The sequence below is a fragment of the Macaca thibetana genome, chromosome 5 (genome assembly GCF_024542745.1).
Source record: "Macaca thibetana thibetana isolate TM-01 chromosome 5, ASM2454274v1, whole genome shotgun sequence".
In the NCBI taxonomy this organism is placed as follows: Eukaryota; Metazoa; Chordata; class Mammalia; order Primates; family Cercopithecidae; genus Macaca; species Macaca thibetana.
In genome coordinates this window covers 146,821,756-146,849,485 of record NC_065582.1, presented here as the reverse complement: position 1 = coordinate 146,849,485, position 27,730 = coordinate 146,821,756, and the positions used below count along the sequence as shown (strand labels likewise).

Below are 27,730 nucleotides of genomic sequence, written 5' to 3'. Positions count from 1 at the left end.
ACTAATAGGATAACATTTAAATTAAAAGCCTCTTTGTATTTTTATCCATGGAAAATAATTCAACAACACATAAATGTTAAGATTCACAAAGATGATTAGGAAAGGAAAGAAACACTGAAAAGACCTAAATCTATGACAATAAGGAAATACATATCAAGAAACATTTACAGTCATTCTTATATATTTAAAAAGAATGTCAAAATATGTAAATACAAGTAAGACAATAAAAATTTTACATAAAGTAGCCGGGTGCAGTGGCTCACACCTGTAATCTCAGCACTTTGGGAGGCTCAGGAGGGTAGATCACAGGGTCAGGAGATCGAGATCACCCTGGCTAACACGGTGAAACCTTGTCTCTACTAAAAATACAAAAAATTAGCCGAGCATGGTGGCGAGAGCCTGTAGTCCCAGCTACTCGGGAGGCTGAGGCAGGAGAATGGCGTAAACTCGGGAGGTGGAGCTTGCAATGAGACAAGATTGCACAACTGTACTCCGGCCTCGGGGACAGAGAAAGACTCCGTCTCAAAAAAAAAAAAATTTTGTTTTCATAAAGTATGTGGGAAAATAGTTATAAATATGAGCAAATGTACAATGGAATTAGTTGTTATAAGGTAGTGAAATTGCAAACTTTTTTTCCTAATTATTAACTTTTTTAGTAAAAACAAAAAAACCCAGAACAAATTCCTCAGTACAGTTTTTTTAAACTATTACTATATAGCAACTATCACAATCTTTCATTACTCAAAGTATTTAAATGTTTGCCAAAAACAACAGCCAAAACAACCAATTTTCTAAATAAATCTCTGTAATCTTTAAAAAAAAAAAAAAAAAAAAAAAAAAGGAAGAAACATTAGAGGACTTCAGAAGAATGACCCAAAAGACACAAAGAAGAAAATATATAAAGAGAGACACAAAGACCCAAGGATAAAGATGTAGAGAAAAAATGAAAGAGATCAGCACATCTGGGAGACAATGAAATAAATATAAATACAAATGCAGATAAGGGGATGGGAGTTGCAGACAACTTTTCTTATAGTAACATCCACCCTTTAAAAACAACATCATGAAGCTTATGCTGCATTTCTCTAACCTTGGTCACATTTGGACATAAGTTCTTCTACATTTATAAGCTAAATAAACTTCTATGTAAGAGGTTCTAATAAATTAGTACAAAGGATTAAGAATTACAAAATATAGAATGAACACAGAAAGAAATACATACATTAGCAATGCATGCCTCAATAGTCTGGACTGTTCTTTTCAATAGCACTTTTGCAAGGTCAAAGGACTGTTTATTTAAGTTCTGAAAAATAATAAAAACATGGAAAGTTACAAATGAATTTGTTAATTTATGAGATAGCAACACTAGAATACTGTAGTCTTCAAATCTGTAATAAAATACGAATTTTTCTTCACTAAAATACGAAGCAAAAATAAAAATAACTGAATTCTCTTCAAGGTTTTGCAAATATCCTCTAGTCAAGTGGTCTTAAATGCAGACGTCGCAAATCAAACTCATTTATTAATCAAAAACTAAAATGGATTAGTTAGCAAAAGCACAACCCTATATTAAGTTTTACTAAACTCAAAATAGACCTAATGCTTTCTGGTTTTTATGTGTTAACCAATGTAAACTGACAACTACACCCATGTATCTTAAACACATACACTCCCCAGTCTAACACAACATGCTCAATTATTTCATTGTTTAATCAATGCTTGCTCTGGAGAAGAGTAGACCTGGTAAGTGTTTCAAATAAACAGAGTTACTGATCAATTATATTTTTGAAATGCTGAATAATATGCTTCCGCTTAAAGAGTCCCAATGTACTCAAATAAATTAAAGGATCTGAGAAGGACCTTAGAAAATACATATTTAATTTTTTTAAAATGCCTGAAAAGGGAATTCTTGTTTTGAATAACACCGAGTAAATGCCTGAAAAGGGAATTCTTGTTTTGAATAACACCGAGTAACACCGCTATATCTTGAAGTTCTGGACCAAACAGATTCATTCACCACCATCTCACACCTCTTCCAAAATGAGGCTAGGAAACCCTACACTCTAGGCCAGGGGTCGGCAAACTTTTTCTATGAAGGGCCACATGGTAAATATTTTAGGTCTTGTGGGTCATACAAATCACTGCTACAACTACACAACTCTGCTGTTGTAGCATGAAAGCAGATATAAACAAAATGAAAATGAATGAACATGGCTGTGTTCCAATAAAATCTTACTTACATAAATAAGCAATGGTCCAAATTTGACTAACAAGCCATAGCTTCTTGACCCCTGCTCTACACTTTTATTTCACTGGCAAAGGACAAGATTTGCTTAAAATTAAGTTAACATTTCTATTTATTAAAAGAAGTCTATTTCCTACTACTAATAAAAATTCTCTCAAGCCCAGTGTGGTTGCTCATGCCTGTTATCTCAGCACTTTGGGAGGCTAAGGCGGGAGATGCTTGAGCCCAGGAGTTTGAGATAAGCCTGGGAAACATTGCGAAATGCCGTTTTTTTTTTTTTTTTTTTTTTTGAGACTGAGTCTGGCTCTGTCGCCCAGGCTGGAGTGCAGTGGCCGGATCTCAGCTCACTGCAAGCTCCGCCTCCCGGGTTCACGCCATTCTCCTGCCTCAGCCTCCCGAGTAGCTGGGATCACAGGCGCCCGCCACTTCGCCCGGCTAGGTTTTTGTATTTTTTAGTAGAGACGAGGTTTCACCGGGTTAGCCAGGATGGTCTCGATCTCCTGACCTCGTGATCCACCCGTCTCGGCCTCCCAAAGTGCTGGGATTACAGGCTTGAGCCACCGCGCCCAGCCGAGAAATCCCGTTTCTACAAAGAAAACTTAAAAAAAAAAAAGTCAGGTATGGTGGCACATGCCTGTATTGCCAGCTACTTGGGAGGCTGAGGTAGGAGGATCACTTGAGCCCAGTAGACAGAGGCTGCAATGAGGCAAGATTGTGCCGCTGCACTCCAGCCTAGGTGACAGAGTGAGACCCCTTCCCAAAAACATACCACCAACCTACTTACCTAGCATATAAAAACCAAATATACTGTCTTAATCTGCCAAAATATACTCTCCTTTGCCACAGTCTCAGAATTTTATAAACTACATTTGAATAAAATGTAAATAATATTTAGACTCAATATAATTTAAAATTAATTATATCTTTCTGTGAATGAGTACATATTTTTCCTCTAATGTCTGATAACAGGTTATTGAACCATTAGAAGAAAAGAGCAGGAGGGCAAATATCAACACTGGGGTAGGCTTGAGTAGAGCCCAGTGGTGGAGCCTGAGGGCAGCCAAGTCCTTCAGATTCTTAGGAGGATCTGGTAGAGATAAATAGAAAAAGGAAATGGGGAAGAATGATACACCTCTGAATCATCCTTTTCTTCTTAACATTAACCATACAGGCCGAGCGCGGTGGCTCAAGCCTGTAATCCCAGCACTTTGGGAGGCCGAGACGGGCGGATCATGAGGTGAGGAGATCAAGACCATCCTGGCTAACACGGTGAAACCCCGTCTCTACTAAAAATACAAAAAATTAGCCGGGCGTGGTGGCGGGCGCCTGTAGTCCCAGCTACTCGGAGGCTGAGGCGGGAGAATGGCGTGAACCCGGGAGGCGGAGCTTGCAGTGAGCCGAGATCGCACCACTGCACTCCAGCCTGGGAGACACAGCGAGACTCCGTCTCAAAAAAAAAAAAACATTAACCATACAGCTTCTGCCCAAATCTTTTTCTGAGAGTACCTAAGAAAAAGGTACGATACGGATTCTGAAAAGAAATCCAAACTCCTATGTGTCACATCTATGTTAATAAGGAGGAAATACATTTCTTTTCCAAACACAATTAACCAAAAAGACAACACCCCTAACCCCTTACAATTCTCAGATTATTTGTGTGAATACGAAACATTTTCAGTTCCGTATTCAATTTCTTGAATGAAACTCTTACATGATATGTTAATCAATATATTTTGTAAAAATAATAGCCACAAGACTAACGTATGTTAACCTATTTTATTTGAGGTGGAGAATGGTCATGGGAACAATTACATGGGATTGCAAATGGCCTGAAAACAATTGTTCATTCTTATGTGTAGCATGACTGTTAAATATTAACCTTTAATATCTTCATACTTTACAGACCTTATGTGCAGGAATGAGGTTAATAAGAATGGAGTCCAATAACTCTTGAGTAACTCCATCACCTTCCATGATGATAGAACTCATCAAATCAAGCATGTGCATTTGTACCTTCTTATTGTGGCTATTGCTATAAAAAAAAAAAAAAAAGAATAAGTAGGAGGAAGAGGAAAAGAATAAGAGAATTCAAGCTTCCAATAGGAAATTAAACTTCCTAGTTTAAAACAACAATCTCACATGTAAAGGATTTTCACTTGAGGGACAGTGCCAATAACGGCAGAGAAATTTGGGGGGCTCTATTTTCTTTCTCCTTTTGTTGACTATTACAACAGCTGTAAGGTATTGTTGTATTTTATAAAAACAAACACAAACCTAATTTCTAATAAACTATGTTTTCCTCAATTCACATTTTTTTAAAAAAGAAAAAGGCCAGGCACAGTGGCTCGCGCCTGTAATCCCAGCACTTTGGGAGGCCGAGGCGAGTGGATCACCTGACATCAGGAGTTTGAGACCAGCCTGGCCAACATGGTGAAATCTCGTCTTTACAAAAATACAAAAATTAGTGGGGCGTGGTGGCGGGCGCCTGGAATTCCAGCTACTGGGGAGGCTAAGGTGGAAGAATCACTTGAAACTGGGAGGCAGAGTTTGCAGTGAGCAGAGATCATGCCACTGCACTCCAGCCTGGGCGACAGAGTGAGACTCCGTATCAAAAAAAAAAAGAAGGCCGGGCGTGGTGGCTCACGCCTGTAATCCCAGCACTTTGGGAGGCCGAGGCGGGCGGATCACAAGGTCAGGAGATCGAGACCACGGTGAAACCCCGTCTCTACTAAAAATACAAAAAAAAATTAGCCGGGCATGGTTGTGGGCGCCTGTAGTCCCAGCTACTCGGGAGGCTGAGGCAGGAGAATGGTGTGAACCCGGGAGGCGGAGCTTGCAGTGAGCCGAGATCGCGCCACTGCACTCCAGCCTGGGTGACAGAGCGAGACTCCGTCTCAAAAAAAAAAAAAAAAAAAAAAAAAAAGAAAGAAAGAAAAGAAAAGGAAAAGGAAAAAAAAGACCTTTAAAATAAATTAAGTCTCTATACAACTAGGATTCCAAGAGTAAATTAAATTCTGCCTAATAAAAATGTCAATTTTAGCCTGGGCAATGTGGCGAAACCCTGTCTCTACAAAAAAATTAAAAATTGGCCAGGCGTGGTGGTGTGTCCCTATAGCCCCAGCTACTCAGAAGGCTGATATGGGAGGATCACTTGAGCCCAGGAGGTCGAGACATCAGCAAGCCATGATCATGCCACTGCACTCCAGCCTGGGTGACAGACCAAGACCCTGTCTCAAAACACATACACACACACGTCCACTTCAAAGAAAGGACACTTCTGCTTACATGCCCCAGATTTTTAAAGGTGATAAAATTTTAAGGAAACAAACAAAAAGTATGATAATAAAGGCAGCCATTTTTTTCAACTCCCACACCTTAGGTCTTAATCAATTCCTCAAATTAAGATAAAAACCTATTTAAATACCCCCAAATGCATAAGCCAACATAAGCAATTATTGATGTATCATCCTTGCCACTAGAAGTTTTAATTCACCAATACTGAAAATCAAAAGTTTCATCTAAAATGCTTTCAATACCTAGAAGGTTTTTCTGAAAATGTCATCCTAGTATCTCTCAAAGAATTTCAGACAGACAAATGAAAAATCAATAAAGTATAAACTATAAGGCCAAGAATCAGTTTCAAGTGCTTCCACAGTGAGGCCTGCCCTTTCTTGCTACTTTTGAACCTAGTCAGCATATGAAGAGGCCTGGGCTGACCTCCTGAATGGGTGAGACATGTGACCCAGTTCTATCACTTCAGCCCACCTCAGCCAACAGCCAGGTATCGGCCAGGTATCCTGCCAACTGACTACAAACACAGGTGCAAATCCAACCCAAATAAAATCAACTGCCAAGCAGAATCACGAGCTAAATAAAATGGTGGCTGTCTTAAACCATCAAGTTTTAGGTTACTTTGTAATGCAGCAAAAGCTAACAAACACAAAGGTAAGGTTTATATGTTCTATCATTTACTTTAAAGGCTTACTGCTAGTCAAATGCCACAGGAAGTTTTTTCTCATGCTGTCTTTCTACAAGCTTCTATCCTATGCCAAGCTGGAGTGATCCTTTCCTGTTTGTTTCAGGATCATGTCTAATCCTACCATTCCATCTAAGGAAAAAGAAAATACGATACAGCATTCATAAAAATCTCCAGAAAACTCTGGAAATGTGCTGTTCAATATGCAAGCCATTTGCCACATATGGCTGGTGAACATGTGAAACATGATGAGGGCCACATGTTGGAATGAAAATACTTTTGGATACAGTGGAATATATAAAATATATTATCAAAATGAATTTCACTTGTTTTTATTTTCTATTAATGTGACTACTAGAAAACTTATGTGAGATATGTTTATATATAATGTAATGCTCTAGAACACATCTCATAGCAGTACTTGATTTACTATACAAAAAACAAACCAGGCTGGGCATAGGAGCTCACACCTGTAAACCCAGCACTTTGGGAGGCTGAGGTGGGTGGATCACTTGAGGTCAAAAGTTTGAGACCAGCCTGGCCAACAGAGCGAAACTCTGTCTCTACTAAAAATACAAAAATTAGTCGGGTGTGGTGGCACACACCTGTAGTCCCAGCTACTCAGGAGGCTGAGGCAGGAGGATTGCTTGAACCCGGGAGGTGGAAGTTGCAGTGAGCCAAGATGGAACCACTGCACTCCAGCATGGGTGACACGGAGCAAAACACTGTCTCAAAAAAACAAAACAAAACAACCCACACAGAAGAAAACAACAACAACAACAAAAAACCCACACACACAAAAAAACCAAACAAAACAAAAACAAAAAAACTCACAAACCAAAAAACATGGGCTAAAATCAGAATTTGAGCCTCGTGTTCAGCAACTGGTCCTTGGGCAAGCCACTATACTTCCTGGCTCTGGATTAGTTTCCCTACTTCTATAAAGAGAAGGCCAATTTAGGCAATGTTTAAGACTTTTTTTCTAGGTCTAGAATATGAAGTTGTCAAAGTTAGTGAGCTTAAAGACTGAGCTATTATGTCTCCCAGCACTAATGGTACATACAATATGCATAATTTCTACCTCATAACTTAATACTTCATTGTATTAATGTAAGGTTTCAGAGGATTTGCTTTACAACCATATGTGGTTGCCTCTATTAAATACTAAGTTCCTTCAAAACAAGAGCACCACTTTATACTTCTCTACTGGTCCACAGCCTCCAGGACAGACTGGGGCACTGAAGGGCCAACCAGTAAACTGATAGCATAATTTAAAATGGTAGTAGGTGGTCAAAGGCAGTGTTCGGACAACAGAATTTTTACTTTCCCCTTCATGTTAAGTTTTCTAAGGAAAACAATTCCTTATAACTCTGAAATATCTTAGTGTAGATGTAGAGTATACAACATCTGAATATATAAATCAAGAAAAAGAGACAAGCAGAAATGCTTGAAAAATAACTTACTTGATCACTGAGAAGAGAGTCCTAAAAAGCTGAATAAAAATTTCATTGCAATCTTCCAATTCAAAGCAGATGTTATATGATTTAACCCAAGCTAAATTCTTAAATAAATAAAAATAATTATTGAATTATACATATATAAACAGAATAGTTATATAATAAAAATTCAGTAAAAATTAATTTTTAGTTAGAAACATATTAAAGTCTATAAAGACTCAACATATAAAATTTTAAGTGTTAAATTAATCACATATTCTGATTTGAAAAAGATATATACCTGATGGCATCAATTTTCTCAAACTGAAAAATACTCAATATTTTTAAGTTGGTAGATATATTTACACACAAAATTTAAGAAGCAGTTAAAAAATCTGTTTCTAGAATAGAAAATAATAAAAATAGAAAGATACAAACAAAAGGCATAGCTTCAAATAATCTACAGTTTTTCCATCAGAATATACATTATCTCTTCAGGATAGGAAGAAAAATAAAATAATATTTGCCTTATGAAATGTAAAAGACATTATAGGCTTTGAACAAAACAAAAAGACTCATTTTACATTACAAAGTTAACATGAAGAATTTTCTATCATGTGAAATAATATAACAGTTATTAAATAAATTTTTTGATTTTTTACCTCTAATAAATAAAAGTATCTATTAAACTGTGGACTCTTCGTATCCTCCAAACCTTTTAACTGTCTGGTAATAAACAAAAATATGTCCTGTTAAAAAAAATAAAACATATTAGACACAAATACGTTTCTTTCACAACACACTAATAGTATGTAAATTTATTATTTGTGTACAAACTACAATAAAAGAAAATTCTCCTTTAGATGAATGTCTTGGGATTGGCCTAGTCTATTATTCAAAATGATTCAAAAGATCCAATCAAATAAAATTATACTCTCAAGAAGCAAAAATAAACCACAAATCTTTAGGCTTTCTCTTTCAGAGAGGACCACGGGCTCTGTATCTCATTATATTTTCTTCTACTATCGTGCTTTCACTTTACTATCTCCACCTTGCATAGTGGCAAAAACTATCTTCATTTTAAGGAGTTGGATATGAGTATTTCTATTACTATTTCCTGCAAGTAAACAGTAATTTTTAGCCAATGTTTTGAAGTTGATGTATGACTACAAAGTTGAGTGCGTAAAAAGGCAAAAGACTAGTCCAATGGTACTATGTTGCATGATAGTCTTTCATTTCTTAATAAGCTTTCTTTAGAAGTTTTAACTCACAGTAGTATCAATATAATACAAAATAATTTTAGGACTATTTTTAAAGAAAGCAGCCTACAGGATTAAAATTTGCCAAGAATAAAATTATTCAAAATACAAAATCTCCTCAAGAGATCAATATGAGTTCCACAAACACTTGAACAAAGGCAGAATGACCAAGATGAGCTATAGCTTTGCATGCTGAATAACTTATGGGGAAAATAGTCATATGAATATGTAAATTCTGGTATGCTATTATTTTTAAAAAGTATCATTAATCTGCTATTTATCCCTGGAACATAGCCATCTGGGCTTTTGTGATGTATTAACCCGAAAATTGGATTTGAGCACACAGGGACTAGTTCTGAACTACACCTTTCTATGCTTCAAATCAAACAACCAACTAACCCAGTTATTTGTGGAAATACTAACTGAATGAATAATTTTGCAACTTATGATATATTCTTAAGATGAAGAGACTAATATGAAACCTATGTTCATAAAGGTAAAATATAAAAATAAAAGTATACCTTCTGAACAGTGGTGAATGAAAAATATAATAAAATGAAAAAGACTGTATTTACCTTAAGTTTATCATGGGAAGTATATGGAGCTTCCGGGGCATAGATACGAAAGATATCAGCCAAACAACATGCTACAAGGAGACGCACATCTTTATTGGGGTTCCTGAGGAAGAATTCAGATGCAAGATGCAAGGCTAGTGGGAGATACTGCTGTTTTTCATCTTCTGAGTCCTGATCCATATCCATAAAAGTTTTCACTACCATCTGTAAAAATGTACAAAAACACAAAATAATCAACTCCTGGCATTTAGAAATCAGTGGAGGATGTAATTTTTTTTTTAAAAAGTCATTTCCATTAGCAATCAGTGGCCACCAGACAATTCAGTCAACTTTTTATATATCTTCATTTAAGAATTTCAGAAAAGATCACAAGCATGAAACAGCTAGTCTAAAAAACCCATAAACAAGTATCAACTTCTTAGACACATTATCTGAACTAGCACCTCATTTATGAAGAACTTAAGCCTCTTATTACTCATTTTAAATCTAGCCCAGGTAGTCCCTGGCCCCATGTGGACAATAATATTCATTTGATATTTGGCAACATCATTGACTATGTTTCTTTTATATTTTATGATTAAAGGTGCATTGTTTAGGCTCCTTAAAATTGCTATTTCATTGCATGCTTTAATGACTTTTACATTTCACAATAAAAAGTCATTTTCCAGGCTGGACAACATGGCAAGACCCTGTCTCTACAAAAAATACAAAAATTAGCTGGGTATGGTAGCATGTGTCTGTAGTCCCAGCTGCATGGGAGGCTGAGATGGGAGAATCCCTTGAGCTCAGGAGGCGGAGATTGCAGTGCCCCAAGATCATACCATTGCACTCCAGACCAGGTGACAGAGACACTGTCTTTAAAAAAAAAAAAAAAAAAAAAAAAGGCATTTTAGAATAATTTTAATGCAGTTGTATTTCTAATTAAAATATTTAATTAACCTGTTGTTATTTATGGTTATAAATTTAACCAACACACACCTTGGAATCATTATAAAATGCAAAGAATCATGAAAAAAATAATAAAAGAAAAATCCATAATTTATCAACTCCAGAAACTACTATTCACATTTTTGTGTACTTTATGCTGGCCTGTTTTCTCTGTAATTATGCAAATAACTATAATTCTTTATGTACCAAATCACAATAATTTCCCCAGACCTTAAAAATTATTCTCTAATTATAAATCATAGTTTACTTAATCTGTGTGTCTTAAACTGAGTGTCAACTTGATTGGATTGAAGGATACAAAGTACTAATCCTGGGTGTTTCTGTGTGAGTGTTGCCAAAAGAGATTACATTTGAGTCAGCGGGCTGGGGAAGGCAGGTCCACCTTAAGCTGGTGAGCACAATCTAATCAGCTTCCAGTAAATATAAAGTAGGCAGAAAAACGTGAAAAGGGAAAGCGGGACTAGCTTCCCAGCCTACATATTTCTCCCGTGCTGGATGCTTCCTGCCCTCAAACATCAGACTCCAAGTTCTTCCATTTTGGGACTTGGACTGGCTCTCCTTGCTCCTCAGTTTGCAGACAACCTATCGTGGGGCCTTGTGAATTAACACTTAATAAACTTGGTCATAACACTTTATGTATTATATTTTATTTGCTATTACATTATTTCTATTTATTTGTAATTATATGAAAGAAACTGGCTTATAACTTCTAAAGACAACCGTATCAGGTTTTAGTACTAAATTATACTGGCTTGAAACAAAATAAGCAGTAATCCCTCTTTTTTTCTATTGCAGTATATCAAAAGTGTGCTAGTAAGGCTGGTTTTATTTCTTCCTTAAATAGTTAGGAAAGTATGACGATAAAAGAAGGAATCATAATGGAAATAAGAAAATATTTTGAACTGAATTATAATGTAAATATGAACTACCAAAACTCATAAGATGCACTTACCACTGTACTTAAAGAAAATTTATAATCTTAAATGTGTATTTTACAAAAGAAAGAATGAAAAATCCATCATCTATATTTCCATCTGGAGAAATTAGATAAATCCAAATAAACTAGAACCAGGGTTTGTGAAGCAAAAGATAGAGAAGGGCTGGGTGTGGTGGCTCACACCTGTAATCCTAGCACTTTGGGAGGCCAAGTCAGGAGGACTGCTTGAGCCCAGGAGTTCAAGACAAAGGTCTGGCTCTGCCGCCCGGGCTGGACAGTAGCACAATCTCAGCTCACTGCAACCTCTACCTCCCAGGTTCAAGAGATCCTTCCACCTCAGCCCCCTGAGCTGCTGGTACTACAGGCACACACCACCGCACCTGGCTAAGTTGTACTTCTTTTGTGTGTTTGTAGAGATGGGATTTTGCCATGTTGCCCAGGCTAAAAAATATTTTTAAATTATTGCTATCTAATAAACTATCCCAAAACTCAGTGCCTTAAAACATGAACATTTATCATATGTAGTTGAAGAATTGGAAAGTGGCTTAGCTAAGTTGTGTGGGCCTGGAATCTCTCAAGAGGCTGTACCTGGTCAAGGCTGCAGTTATCTGAAGGCTTGAATGGGCATGGAGGGTGTGTTTTGAAGGTAACTCATTCTTACGGTTCTAAGTTGACACTGGCTGTTGTTGAAAGGCCTCAGTTCCTCACTACATGGGCCTTTCTTGACAGCTCGAGTGAAAAGGCAGTTAGTTGGTTTTCCCCTGGTGCGAGATCCAAGAGAGCAAATCTGAAGTGGCAGTCTTTTATGATCTAACCTTGAAAAGCATACATTGTCACTTCTACCACAGCCTGCTGGTTACTCAGGTCAGCCCTGTTCAGTGTTGTACGGAGTAAATACAAGGAAATAAGGATCATTCAGGGCTATCTTGGAGCTATATGATACAATGCCTTCTCATATATATACCTTGTATAGTCTTCTCCCACAATGACTCTGGATTTGGCCATGTGACTTTTTTTTTTTTTTAAAGAAAGAGTCTTGCTCTGTCGCCCAGGCTAAACTGCAGTGGCATGATCTTGGTTCACTGCAATCTCTGCCTCCCAGGTTCAAGAGATTCTCCTGCCTCAGCCTCCTGAGTAGCTGGGAACTACAGGTACTCGCCACCACATCTGGCTAATTTTTGCGTTTTTAGTAGGGACAGGATTTCACCACGTTGGCCAGGCTGGTCGTCAACCTCCCGACCTCAGGTGATCCACCTGCCTCAGCCTTCCCAAATGCTGGGATTACAGGCATGAGCCTCCGTGTCCAGTCTAGGTGACTTATTTTGACCAAAGAGACATTAGTCAGCCTGATGCAAGAACAGGCCTGATAAGCATTTGTACATTGAGACTGCAATGCCCCTATGGGAATGTACCCACCATGCTATTAGGAATCCCAGACTATTCAAAAAACAGAGGCTGTGTATATCACATAGACTACGTGGAAGAGAACTAAGGTGACCTAATTGAGCTGTCATCTAAATTTAGCCACAAGAGTGGCCCTGTAAAAGCAAAGTGAGCTTCATAAATATACACAATGAAGGGGAGAAAACCTGTGGTGGCTGTGAAGGTCCTGATGCCATGTATGTCAAACTGGTATCTTCCGATGGTCATGAATTTATTATAAAAAGAGAACATGCAGTGCTAAGCGCGGTGAGTCACACCTGTAATCCCAGCACTTTGGGAGGCTGAGGCAGGCGGATCATGAGGTCAGGAGTTTGAGACCAGCCTGGCCAATATGGTGAAACCCCATCTCTACTAAAAATAAAAAAATTAGCCAGGCCTGGTGGTGCGCGCCTGTAATCCTAGCTACTCAGGAGGCTGGGGCAGGAGAATCGCTTGAACCCAGGAGGCGGAGGTTGCAGTAAGCTGAGATCACGCCACTGCACTCCAGCCTGGGCTACAAGAGCAAGACTCCATTTCAAAAAAAAAAAAAAGAGAGAGAGAACATGCACTAACATGAGGAACAATCAAAAGCCATGTTGAAGCCAAGCACAGTGGCTCATGCCTATAATCCCAGCACTTTGGGAGGCTGAGATGGGTGGATCACATGAGGTCAGGAGTTCGAGACCATCTTGACCAACATGGTGAAACCCTGTCTCAACCAAAAATACAAAAATTAGCCAGGTATGGTGGTGGGTGCCTGTAGTCCCAGCTACTCGGGATGATGAGGCAAGAGTATCGCTTGAATCTGGCAGGCAGAGATTGCAATAAGCCAAGATCGTGCTATTGCACTCCAGCCTGGGTGACAAAAGCAAAACTCTGTCTCAAAATCAAAACCAAAACATGTTGAGTGACCCAGATCAGTTTGCTGAGAATGAAATCATTGAGGGCAATTTTAGAGAGATCTGTTCCTGTGTGCTATCAAAAGTATGTATGTATTATCAAGAATGGTGGCTTGCACTTATAATCTCAGCTACTTGGGAGGCTGAGCCCAGAAGTTCTAGGGTGCAGTGAGCTAGGATCATGCCAATGCATTCCAGCCTGGTGACAGAACAAAATGCTATCTCTAGAAAAGTAAGAGTTAAAGTATACATATATTTTACCTACAAGGTTCGCTACACTAACAGTTCCACTGAGATTTCTGAATTCCCACTTGCACTTGATATTGCACTGGAACAGCTGATGGAGACTTCCCAGATTGTTATTAAATTAAAATAAACTGTTAAAAAAAAAAAAGTGAGCCCGGCAGGCACCACATGGAAAAGAAGGACCACAAAGTCTATTGAATAATTGTTTCTTACAATTCTGTGAATAGACTTTGTGGTCCCTTTAAGCCACTAGATTTTGCTTTACCACACAGGAACACAAATGAAATTCCATTCATTCTTCCCTTTTTTTAAATATGTCATTCTGTGCACATTTTTAATGTGCTGTACTGAGGCTAAAAACTACATTTCCTAGATTCCCTTGCAATGGAGTTGAAGTCGTAATTCTGGTATAGCCCATCAGAGGCACTTATTTAAGATTTGGAAGGTGAAAGTTCAGAAGAGGTGGTGGTGTAGTTTCTGCTGTTGTCATATGGCAAGTATGGCGTGAGGTGGGGTGTGTGTGTGTGTGTGTGGGCATGCACATACACAGCAGCTTTCTACTGACTGGGTGTTAGTACTATGAAGACAGAGGGAAGAATCACCCATTTTGTGCTGGTACTAATCTATTAAACTGCGTGAGGCTCTGTAGCAAATTATACCAATGGTGACTTCCTAATCACTGGATTACGGCTAAAAGTGTGTCCCTACTTAAGAGCTCCAGGGTGGCTTCCTGATTTCCCCCCCTTTCTGATTAGAGCGAATGATTCAGCTCTTCTTGTGGGCCAGCTATATGAAGTGTTCTGGGAGTCTAGTCCTGTAAGCCTGAATTAAGGGTGCTCTTCCAGCAATTCCAAATCACTTTTTAAATACCAAGTTCCCTGTCTGCTTAAAATAACGTAACTAAAGCTTGACTGGTATTTGAAACATGACTCTGATTTTCTCAGATCCTTAAACACGTCAGAATCCCCTGTGCCCTTTGGGCCTTTTTAAATGCTATTGGCTCTTTGTAGACGAATCTCTTCTTACCTCATCTAATTTATCATACACTTATGAGAAACAATTTCTTGGTATGTCTGTGTGAGGTTTTTTCCTGTGGATTGTGTTTTAATACCCTCTGGCTATTTATCTATTGTGGTCTCAGTATTTCTTTTTGTCTTTGAAGAAATGAGCAGGAAAAAATCAAAGTATTTTGCCCACAGCTAGATTTTTATAATATTGATAAAAAAGAAACACTAACACCAATACTATTAATAATGATTAACATTTACTGAATATTTACATTCCAGCACTCTATAAATATTTTTTGAGACAAATTAACTCAAAATTAAGCATCTCTTCACGTATTTGCCATCTACTCTACATTTTCTTGGTGATATGCCTCTCCAAATTTCTTTTTTCCTTATGTGTTTTCAGCTGTCATTTATTCTGGGTACCAATCCTTTATCAGATATGTGTATTGCAAATATTTTCTCGCAGTCTGAGGCTTGTCTTTAACAGCATAGAAAAATTTAATTGATGAAGGATTAATTAATGTAATCTAACTTTATCAACTATTTTCTTTTATGGTTTGTGCTTTGTGTGTCCTACCTAAGAAATCATTACCTAACCAAAAGTTGCAAAGATTTTCTCTGTTGTGGTATGTATGTATGTATGTATACATACACACACACATAGGTTTAAAAATTTGCTAGAATAACTCACAACTCAAGGAAAGCACTATATTTTTATTTATTATTTATTTATTTATTCGAGACGCAGTTTTACTGTCACCCAGGCTAGAGCGCAGTGGCACAATCTCAGCTCATTACAACCTCCGTCTCCTAGGTTCAAGTGATTCTCATGCCTCAGCCTGCCCTAATAGCTGGGTGAATACCACTATGTCTGGCTAATTTTTTTGTATTTTTAGTAGAGATGGGGTTACGTCATGTTGGCCAGGTGGGTCTCGAACTCCTGCCCTCAGGTGATCTGCCCACCTTGGCCTCCCAAAGTGCTGGGATTACAGATGTGAGCCACTGCACCCTGCCTGAAAGCACTATGTTTATTGTCACAGTTTTATTATAAAGGAAATACTTGGAAGCCTAAACAGGATTGAGCAGGCTCGATCTTGGATGGTAGACCACTGGGGAATACCAGGTGCTGTGAGCTGGACGGAAAAAGAAACAGAAAATAACAAGGTGGAAGAAAAGTATATAACGTAAGAACAGTCAAACTGAAGAGATACATAAGCCAAAGTCTTGGGGGTGAAGAGGGGTGTGTGGATGGGATGGGGACACAGAGCTTCATGTCCTCTTCTCATGGAATCCGGACGTGTCATCCTCCCAGCACATCACTGTGTTCACCAACCAGTAACCTCCCCTGAGCTTTAGTGTTCACAGGATTCATTGGGCTTTACGACATAGGCATGAATGATAAAATCAAGACTGAACTCAAATCTCCAGCCTCCCTCTCCTCCTGGGAGAAAGTTCCAATCCTCTAATTTAAGTGACCAGCCCCATCCTGAAGTTATCTAGCGCACTGCCAGAAGCTGCCTCATTAGCGTAACAAAGATACTCTCACTTGGGAAGTTCCAAGGGTTTTTGAGGCTCTGTGCCAAGAATCAGAACAAAGATCAGACAGACTATTGTCATATAATTTAAATATGTCCAAATTATTGTACAGTAATTCAATTATACCCCAATATAGCTATTAAAATTTTTTTTCTAATTTTATTTTTTGAGAAAGGTTCTCACTCTGTTGCCCAGGCTGGACTGCAGTGGTGTGATCAGTGCTTACAACAGCCTCAACCTCCCTGGCTCAAGGGATCCTCCTGCCTCAGTCTCCTGAGTAGCTGGGACCACAGACGAATGTCACTATGCGCAGCTGATTTTTATTTATTACTATTCGCAGAGATGGGGTCTTGTTATGTTGCCTAGGCTGGTCTCCAAATTTTGACCTCGGGCGATTCTCCTGCCTTGACTTCCCAAAGTGGTGTGAGTTACTGTGTCCGGCCAAATGACCTTTTTGTAAGTCCAACATAGCAAATGAGAACTCTCACTCACTTTTTAATTGAAATGTAAGTTGGTACAACCACTTTGGTGCTTTCAGTTAATCAGAAGACATGCATGACCAATGATTCAACAAGTTCACCTCTGGTGGTGCCCTAAAGCAGTTAGAGTATGTATACAAGGATGATTGGAGTGTTAAGTTTAGCCTAAAGTTGCCTCCTTGCATAAATTCAGCCTAAAGGATTCTCCATACATAGTGAGCTGTACCTAACCAGACTGTAAAAAGACTGTAACCTACTTTCCTACTAATCACACAGAATTGTGGCCAATTGTTCAAACCGTGATCAAATAAGGCAAACGCTGAGTTGTATCCAATTCAGCTATTTCTGTACCTCACTTTCGTTTTCCGTATATCACTTTCCTTTTTCTGTCCATAAATGTTATCCGACCACTTGGCAGCTCTGGAACTGTTCTGAACCCACTCAAGTTTGGAGGGGGCTGCCCAGTTTGTGAATCATTCTTTGCTCAATTAAATGCTGTTAAATTTAATGTGCCTGGGCCGGGCACGGTGGCTCACGCCTGTAATCCCAGCACTTTGGGAGGTCGAGGTGGGTGGATCACCTGAGGTCAGGAGTTCAAGACCAGCTTGGCCAACATGGTGAAACCCCATCTCTACTAAAAATACAAAACTTAGCCAGGCATGGTGGCAGGTGCCCATAATCCCAGCTACTCAGGAGGCTGAGGCAGAAGAATTGCTTGAACCTGGGAGGCAGAGGTTGCAGTGAGCCAAGATCGCGCCGTTGTACTCCAGCCTGGGTGACAGAGCAAGACTCCGTCTCAAAAATAATATGTCTAAAGTTTTTATTTTAACAACAGCAATGTGGTTTGTAAAAGCCAAAAATCTACAAGTGAAAAATGTCAACAGAAGACTGATTAAACTGTATAATGAAATACTATATAGTTAGGCCGGGCACAGTAGCTCATGCCTGTAATTCCAGCACTTTGGGAGGCTGAGGCAGATGGATTACGAGATCAGGAGATCAAGACCATCCTGGCCAACATGGTGAAACCCCATCTCTAGTAAAAATACAAAAATTAGCTGGGCATCGTGGCACATGCCTGTAATCCCAGCTACTCAGGAGGCTGAGGCAGGAGAATTGCTTGAACCAGGGAGTCTGAGGTTGCAGTGAGCCGAGATCGCGCCACTGCACTCCAGCCTGGCGACAGAGCATGACTCCATCTTAAAAAAAAAAAAAAAAAAAAAAGCAATAACATGAAACTCAAACATAACACTGAAGACACAGTAATACAAGGAATCTAATATGATTCTAGCCATATAAAATTGAAAAAGTAAAACTAGAAAAAAGTCATTCATGTTGGCCAATGCCTATAGCCCCAGCTACTTGGGAGGCTGAGGCAAGAAGATGGCTTGAGCCCAGATCAAGGCTATGGCTGAGCTATGGTTGTACATTGTACAGTGGCTCATGCCTGTAATCACACTTTGGGAGGTCGAGGCAGGAAAACTGCTTGAGCCCAAGTGTTGGAGACCAACCTGGGCAACATAACAAGACCTCATCTCTACTAATAATAATAAATAAAAGCTAGGTGTGCATGGTGACATGCACCTGTAGCACCAGCTACTCGGGAGAATGAGGCAGGAGGATCGCTTGAACCTGGGAGGGTGAGGCTGTAATGAGCTCTGATCACACCACTGCAGTCCAGCCTGGGCGACACAGTGAGATCCTTTCTCAAAAAATAAAATTAAAAACAAATTTTTTAATAGCTTTATTGGGGCTGGGTGAGATGGCTCATGCCTTAATTCCAGCACTATGGGAAGCCAAGGCAGGTAGATCACTTGAGGTCAGGAGTTGGAGAGTAGCCTGGCCAACATGCTGAAACCCTTCTCTACTAAAAATACAACAATTAGTCAGGCATGGTAGCACACGCCTGCAGAAATCCCAGGTACTCGGGTCACTGAAGCAGGAGAATCGCTTGAACCCAGGAGGCGGAGGTTGCAGTGAGCTGAAATTGCACCACTGCATTCCAGCCTGGACAACAAAACAAGACTTCATTTCCAAAAAAAAAAACCAAAAATAAACAAACAAAAAATAGCTTTATTAAGGTATAGTCAACTACTGTACAATAATTTGGATATATTTAAATTGAGCTATGGTTGTACCAGTGTACTCTGGCCTGGGCAACAGAGACTCTGTCTATATAGAGTGAAAAATAAATAAAACTAGAAAACAATGAAACTGGCCAGGAGCAGTGTCTCACGCCTGCAATCCCAGCACTTTGGGAGGCCAGGGCAGGAGAATCACTTGAAGTCAGGAGTTTGAGATGAGCCTGGCTAACATGGTGAAACCCCATCTGTACTAAAAATACAAAATTTAGGCCGGGTGCAGTGGCTCACGCCTGTAATCCCAGCAGTTTGGGAGGCCGAGGCGGGCGGATCACAAGGTCAGGAGATCAAGACCATCCTGGTGAACACGGTGAAACTCCGTTTCTACTAGAAATACAAAAAATTAGCCAGGCATGATGGCGGGCGCCTGTAGTTACAGCTACTCGGGAGGCTGCGGCAGGAGAATGGTGTGAACCCGGGAGGCGGAGGTTGCAGTGAGTCGAGATCGCGCCACTGCACTCCAGCCTGGGAGACAGAGCCAGACTTCGTCTCAAAAAAAAAAAAAAAAAAAAAAAAAACAAAATTTAGCTGGGCATGGTGGCGGGTGCCTGTAATCTCAGCTACTCGGAAGGCTGAAGTGAGAGAATCACTTGTGCCCAGGAGGTGGAGGTTGCAGTGAGCCAAGATCATGCCACTGCACTCCAGCCTGGGTGACAGAACGAGACCCTGTCTGGAAGAAAAAAGAAAAGAAAAAAAAAGAACCTATTATTTTTAGAGATACATAGTGAAAATATCAGAAAACCAAGGAGACTGCATTAACATGGTAATGGAGGAATTACGTATGAAGGAAGAAGCTTACAACTGAGGGGAACACACAACTTCTGGGGGTGCTGATGATATTCTATTTATTCATATATTCACTTTGTGGTTATTTACCAAACTGCATTTGTTTTATGCACCTTTTATGTTACATTTCAGATATATAGGAATCTAAAGATATGTAAGAATTTTAGATACATAAGAATCTCAGGTTCTCTTTAAAGCAGTTAATCTAATGACCTTTTAGATAATGTAGGGGCTTCAGAAATGTGAACTCCGTCACATAAAAATAGAGAGGAGGAGGAAGAGGAGACAAAGGAAGAAACAGCTCTACAGATTTTTATTTTACTTTAATTTTTTGGAGACAAGGTCTTGCTTTGTCACCCAAGCTGGAGTGCAGAGGTGTGAACAGGACTCACTGCAGCCTTCACCTCCAGGGCTCAAGCAATCCTCCCACTTCAGCCTCCTGAGTAGCTGAGGCTACAGGCATGCGCCACTATGCCTGGCTAATTTTTAGTGTCTTTTTGCTTGTTTTTATTTTTGTAGAGACAGGATTTCATCATGTTGCCCAGGCTGACTCAAACTCCTGGGCTCAAGCAATCCACCCATCTTGGCCTCCCAAAGTCCTGAAATTACAGGCATGAGCCACTATGCTCAGCCTAGAGATATTAACTGAAGAAACATAATGAGTTAATGGTAGGTCTAGAACTGAAAACTAAAACCCAGGTTTCAGTATTGCCAATCTAATACTTGCAAGGACACCATTTTAACTCATATGCTGTAAAAGCACTGTTTCTCTTCTTAGTTTTACTTTTCTTCACTTTTCTTACATTTTACTTGCTTACTCTGTCTTTCCTGTACTAGACTTTTAAGTTCTGTGAAGGCAATAGATTTAAAATTTGTTTGTGTAGTCCTAGAGTCTATAAAAAATGTGCCTCATACAGAGTAAGTACTCAGTGTTTTTTGAATTAATGAAACTATTATCCCAGAAAACTTTACATGTACACCAATCTTTCAACAACAAAAATTCACCTGTCAGGTGTAAAGACAATGTTGAGTTCTGAATTAAACAGGCCATCTAATTTTTATATTAAAATGGCAGTTTACTCACTAAGCATATACATGGACTGCCAGCTCAGACTGAGAATGAACAACCTATTTGCCAACATGTGCCTCTTTGCAGCTTCCTTTTCTATTTTGTACCATTATTTCTAACATAGCCCTTTTATTTATTTAATACACATTCAAGGTGAACACTTAAGGCAGGTGGTGCAGGAGCACAGTTAATGCATAAAGCCGTTAGAATTGAATACACACAAACTGATATTGGAGTTTAGCACATTAGAGCAACTTTTGGGCCTAAGGCTCAAAGTTCAAGTGGCTTATTGACCAAGTTTATCACATCATTATTATGCCTTTTCATTGCACCTAGATTGTAAATTCCTTTTAAGAAAACCTCGGCCGGGCGCGGTGGCTCAAGCCTGTAATCCCAGCACTTTGGGAGGCCGAGACGGGCGGATCACAAGGTCAGGAGATCGAGACCATCCTGGCTAACACGGCGAAACCCTGTCTCTACTAAAAACACAAAAAATTAGCCGGGCGAGGTGGCGGCGCCTGTGGTCCCAGCTACTCGGGAGGCTGAGGCAGGAGAATGGCGGGAACCCAGGAGGCGGAGCTTGCAGTGAGCTGAGATCTGGCCACTGCACTCCAGCCTGGGTGACAGAGCGAGACTCCGTCTCAAAAAAAAAAAAAAAAAAAAAAAAAGAAAACCTCACAGGCAGGAGTGGTGGCTCATGTCTGTAACCCCAGCACTTTGGGAGGCTGAGGAGGGAGGAGCTCTTGAGGCCAGGAGTTTAAGGCTGCAGTGAACTATAATTGCACCACTGCTGCTCCAGCCTGAACCACAGAGCAAGACCCCATCTCACCAACAACAAAAACAGCGAGCTAGTTTCATACTGAATAAAGTTGGTAACATTTAGATTCCACTGCCAAAATGCCTAATTTAGGCCCTTACTGCATCATACCCAACTTGAGTCTCTTTAGATTTTAAAACCAAACACAGTGCTCCTAAATTAATGTTATCCCAACTCAAACAGTGATTTCCTATTGCCGAATTCCTTACGACATTTTAAATATCATAATCAATTTTATAATTTTGTTTGCCTTTTCCACGTGTATACTTACACATATGTATACGTTTATATATAATTATAAAACATTATGTAATGTCAACTCTCCACTCTAGTCAAACTGGGTTAATTCATTATCTTCCAAAAATATCTTGAGCCTCTTTACAGCTTTACACAGAAAAAAGAAAGCTCATAGAGTTTGACACTTTTTAAAATATGTGAATATGTCCTAGAATTGCTTCTGCTCCTCAATACAAGCCACCCTACCCAAACATATGCTTTTACTAAATTCTTACCCATCCTTAATGTTTTTGCCCAAATTCCATTTTTTCTTGAGACAGGGTCTCACTCAGTCACGTAGGCTAGAGTGCAGTGGCATAATCACAGGTCACTACAGCCTTAAGCTCTCAGCCTCCGGAGTAGCTCAGACTAAAGTCATGCACCACCACACTCACCTAATTTTTGTATCTTTTGTAGAGAAGGGTTTTGCCATGTTGCCCAGACTAGTCTTGGACTCCTGGGCTCAAGCGATCCACCTGCCAAGGCCTCCCAATGTGCTAGGACTACAGGTTTGAGTCACTACGCCCAGTCAACTTCCTCTTCTGAAGGGATCATTGACTCCTTTGTACTGGAAACACTGTGCCAATTATGAAGCAATTGTTTTACAGCATCTAATGCTGTGATCATTAGTATAAAAATTATGCCTTCTCAAGACACTAATCCCAGCACTTTGGGAGGCTTAAGTGGGAGGATCATTTGAGGCCAGAAGTTCAAGGCTGCAGTGAACTCCTAAAGGATCTCCTAAAGGATGGGGGCTGTGTTTTACATATTCCACATCTGCCTTACATACTAAGATATATGTACAAGATGTTTTCTGAAGGAATGAAATTTATTAGTACATTTTTTACACGTTCTAGATTTCAGTGATTGACCAAGTCTGAGAACAGAAATGCCTCCAAAACTCGCATTTGGCATTTTTCTAATAAACCAGCATAAATTACTTGAATATATAATTTATTACTAATATATTTAGTCAAGGTTAGCATTACTTAATAAGACAAGGTTATTATTTCATACCTAAATTGTGTGGTGCAGAAAAATTAGATGCCACACATTTTACTAGCTTCTTCCTGAACTCCAAACCCAATTCTATTTTAAAGATACATTCTGGCCAGGTGCAGTGACTCACGCCTGTAATCCCAGCGCTATGGGAGGCCGGGGCGGGCAGATCACTTGAGGTCAGGAGTTTGAGACCGGCCTGGCCAACATGGTGAAATCCCATCTCTACAAAAAAAACAAAAAAAAAAAACAAAAAAAACCAAAAAAAAACATTAGCCAGGTGTGGTGGTGTGCACTTGTAATCCCAGTAACTTGGGAGGCTGAGGCACAAGAATCACTTGAACCAGTGAGCCGAGATCATATCATTGCACTCCAGCCTGGGGGACAGTGAGACTCCGTATCAAAAAAAAAAAAAAAAAAAAAAGATCCATTCTATCGGACCTAAACCATTTAACAAGCACATACTACAAAATACACTATTAATCATTATGGAAGGTTTCTAATGTAGGTAAAAAGGGTTTACTCCATTTATTTCTGCCTTCCAGATAACCCACAAATAAGATTCTTAAAAATTACCAGGATACTGACTATAACAGAGCATCATAGAAGTTATTTTTAGCCTCAAGGGAAATTCATAAGGTCCTAAAACATTGAGTAGCCTTAAAGGCTGAGAGTTTGGCCTGGCACGGTGGCTCACGCCTGTAATCCCAGCACTCTGGGAGGCCGAGGTGGGTGGATCACCTGAGGTCAGGAGTTTGAGACCAGCCTAACCAACATGGAGAAACCCTGTCTCTACTAAAAATACAAAAACTTGGCCAGGCTTGGTGGCACATGCCTGTAATCCCAGCTACTCAGAGGCTGAGGAAGGAGAATCGCTTGAACTCAGGAGGCGGAGGTTGCGGTGAGCCAAGATCGCGCCATTACACTCCAGCCCAGGCAACAAGGGTGAAACTCCATCTCAAAAAAACAAAATTTTAAAAAGGCTGAGAGTTTGACACGTGCATGGCGGGTTCAAAGGCTTTGAGACTTGGTTTTAACATAACCTCAGATGCTCTCTAATCTTCAGGTATTTGTGAGATGGAAGAATAAAGTGAGTGAAGACAATATGACACAAACCAATCATTCTATACTTTGATCCTCATATAATAAATTCTCTATTCTTTTTTTCTTTACAACACAAACTATTTCCATTTTCTTTTCTTTACGAATTCTCAATTCTTAAAGCCTATTTTTTTATAGGAACTACTTGCAATAGTACTAATAGCTAACATGTACTGTGTTCCTGCTATGTGTGAGGCACATTTCAAATAATTTAAATACACTATTAACTTATGTAATACAATGATACCTATGAGAAGCATTATTACTAATACCCCTGTTTAACAGATAAGGAAACAGGCCAAGTAAGTTGTGCAAGGGCATAAAAATTTAAATGCAGGCAATGTAGCTAGTCAATCACTACTTAGTACTCTTACCTATATATATATATATATATTTTTTGAGATGGAGTCTCGCTGTGTCACCCAGGCTGGAGTGCAGTGGCGCGATCTCGGCTCACTGCAAGCTCCGCCTCCCGGGTTCACGCCATTCTCCCGCCTCAGCCTCCGAGTAGCTGGGACTACAGGCACCCGCCACCACGCCCGGCTAGTTTTTTTTTTGTATTTTTTTAGTAGAGACGGGGTTTCACCATGTTAGCCAGGATGGTCTCGATCTCCTGATCTCGTGATCCACCCGCCTCGGCCTCCCAAAGTGCTGGGATTACAGGCTTGAGCCACCGTGCCCGGCCATCCTATATGTTATATATAGAAAGAGGAATGCTTACTCAAATGACTACTGAAATACACACATTATACTATAAAAACTGTACTGTATTAGTTATAACTACTAAGTGATTATGTTCCCAGGCAAACTCAAAAAGCCCACTTTGTCACAATTTAGTTTGATGAAGACTACAGTAGAAAATTTAGATGGGAGCATCTAGCAACTTAATAGATCTCTTAATCCATTAATTGAATGTCAAGTACCCTGGCTTTCCTTTTCCTTCATAAAGGTAAATCGTTTGCCTTATACTTAAAATGATCAAACATTATATAAGGTATTTTTGCTCAAAAATAAAATAAAACACAGCAGTTTTTCTAAGGTTAAATGGATTAAGAGTTGAAAGAAAAAAAGGAGGACAGGCACAGTGGCTCACCCCTGTAATCCTAGCACTTTGGGAGGCTGTGGAAGGTGGATCACTTGAGGTCAGGAGTTTGAGACCAGCCTGGCCAACAAGGCGAAACCTCGTCTCTACTAAAAACACAAAAATTAGCTGGGTATGGTGGCAGGTGCCTGTAATCCCATATACTCGGGAGGTTGAGGCAGGAGAATCACTTGAACCCAGAAGGTGGAGGTTACAGTGAGCTGAGATTGCATCACTGTACTCCAGCCTGGGTGATGGAGTAAGACTCCATCTCTCCATCTCAAAAAAAAAAAAAAAAAAAAAAGAAAGAAAAAAAGGAAAGGAAAAGAGATTCAAGCCAACAAGTGTACATATGTGGGAAAAAGACAGATGGAATTAATTACGGCACTGAAGCAGTGAGAGAGGAAATTCAACAGTAAGTATAGGGAAATTCCCCTATAGGCACGATGAAAAGGGGGTGGTGGGAAAAAGTAGACAGTGGCAGAGAAGCAGAAATGGGCACCGCCTTCCTATATCAATTGCCAAAAATATTACCACCCAGAAGAACTTGATGGCAGCTAGAGAAAGGGCAACAAAAAGCTGGTTCTTTGAAAACATCAACAAAATTGATGACTTTTCAGCTAGACTGACCAAGAAAAAAAGACTAAATTACTAGATTCAGAAAGAAAACAGAAAAGTTACTAATTATCTTATAGAAATAAAACCCATTGGCCAGGCGTGGTGGCTCATGCCTGTAATCCCAGCACTTTGGGAGGCCAAGACAGGCGGATCACTTGAGGTCAGGAGTTAGAGACCAGCCTGGGCAATAGAGAAACCCCATCTCTACTAAAAATACAAAAAATTAGTCAGGCACCTGTAATCCCAGCTACTTGGGAAGCTGAGGCAGGAGAATCACTTCAACCCGGGAGGTGTGGGTTGCAGTGAGCCAAGACTACACTATTGCACTCCAGCCTGGGCGTTGCAGCGAGACTGTGTCTCGGAAAAAAAGAAGAAATAAATAAAACTCATCATAAAGGATTACTATAGGCTGGAAGTGGTGGCTCACACCTGTAAAACCAGCACTGTGAGGGGATGAGGTGAGGGGAATTACTTCAGGCCCACGAGTTTGAGATCAGCCTGGGCAACACAGGAAGACCCTATCTCTATTGGGAAAAAAAATTAATTAAAAAAAAAAAATATATATATATATATATTTTTTGTATTTTTAGTAGAGACGGGGTTTCACCATGTTAGCCAGGATAGTCTCGATCTCCTGACCTCGTGATCCACCCGCCTCGGCCTCCCAAAGTGCTGGGATTACAGGCTTGAGCCACCGCGCCCGGCCTAAAATATATTTTTTAAAAATCCTATTTCTATATACTTGGAATGAAAAATCTGACAAAGAAATTAAACAGGCCGGGCGCGGTGGCTCAAGCCTGTAATCCCAGCACTTTGGGAGGCCGAGGCGGGCGGATCACGAGGTCAGGAGATCAAGACCATCCTGGCTAACACGGTGAAACCCCGTCTCTACTAAAAATACAAAAAACTAGCCGGGCGCGGTGGCGGGCGCCTGTAGTCCCAGCTACTCGGGAGGCTGAGGCAGGAGAATGGCGTAAACCCGGGAGGCGGAGTTTGCAGTGAGCTGAGATCCGGCCACTGCACTCCAGCCTGGGTGACAGAGCAAGACTCCGTCTCAAAAAAAAAAAAAAAAAAAAAAAAAAAAAGAAATTAAACAAACATAACCAGGCATGGTGGTTCACGCCTGTAATCCCAGCAACTTGGGAGGGTGATGCTGGCGGACCACATGAGGTCAAGAGCTCAAGACCAGCCTAGCCAACATTGCAAAACCCTATCTCTTCTAAAAATACGAAAAATTAGCCTGGCATGGTGCCTGTACTCCCAGCTACTCGGGAGGCTGAGGCAGATCATTTGAACCAGGAGGCAGAGGCTGCAGTGAGCCAAGATCATGCCACTGCACTCCAGTCTGGGTAACAGAAAGAGACTCTGTCTGAAAGGGGGAAAAAAAGAGAGTGAGAGAGGAAACATGAAACAAACATGAGGGAGTAAACTTGCTTTATAACAGGAGTGTCCAATCCTTTGTCTTCCCTGGACCACACTGGAAGAAGAATTGTCTTGGACCACACATAAAACACACTAACACTAATGACAGCTAATAACCTTAAAACAAACAAAAAAAATTGCACAACAGATTCATAATGTTTTAAGAAAGTTTATGAATGTGTGTTGTGCCACATTCAAAGCTGTCCTGGGTCACATGTCACCTATGGGCTGTGAGTTGGACCAAGCCTGCTTTAGAAGAACCCACTCTTTGGGTAACTAATCCAGTCCCAGAAGAATGAGAACTCACTCTCACAAGATGGCATTATCTATTCATGAGGGACTGGCCCCATGATGGAACACCTCCCAGTAGGCCCCAATTCCCAACACTGCTACAATGAGAACCAAACTTCAACATGAGTTTTGATGAGGACAAACCATATCCAAATAATGGC

At 40.0% G+C, this 27,730-nt stretch overlaps 2 protein-coding genes across 2 annotated transcripts in view; both read right to left on the bottom strand.

Moving 5' to 3' along the window:
• SMIM14 (small integral membrane protein 14) overlaps positions 1–27,730 on the bottom strand; it is a 720,432-nt gene that overhangs the window by 382,422 nt on the left and 310,280 nt on the right. The gene's annotated exons all lie outside the window — the stretch shown is intronic.
• Positions 1–27,730, bottom strand: part of PDS5A (PDS5 cohesin associated factor A) — a 171,758-nt gene that overhangs the window by 106,655 nt on the left and 37,373 nt on the right. Inside the window, exons 3-7 of the mRNA XM_050790334.1 lie at positions 9,492–9,695; positions 8,320–8,406; positions 7,685–7,782; positions 4,151–4,277; positions 1,223–1,303 (exon numbers count right to left, since the gene is read on the bottom strand). Of these exons, the coding sequence (XP_050646291.1) occupies positions 1,223–1,303; positions 4,151–4,277; positions 7,685–7,782; positions 8,320–8,406; positions 9,492–9,695 (597 nt within the window). The remainder of the gene's footprint in view (positions 1–1,222; positions 1,304–4,150; positions 4,278–7,684; positions 7,783–8,319; positions 8,407–9,491; positions 9,696–27,730) is intronic.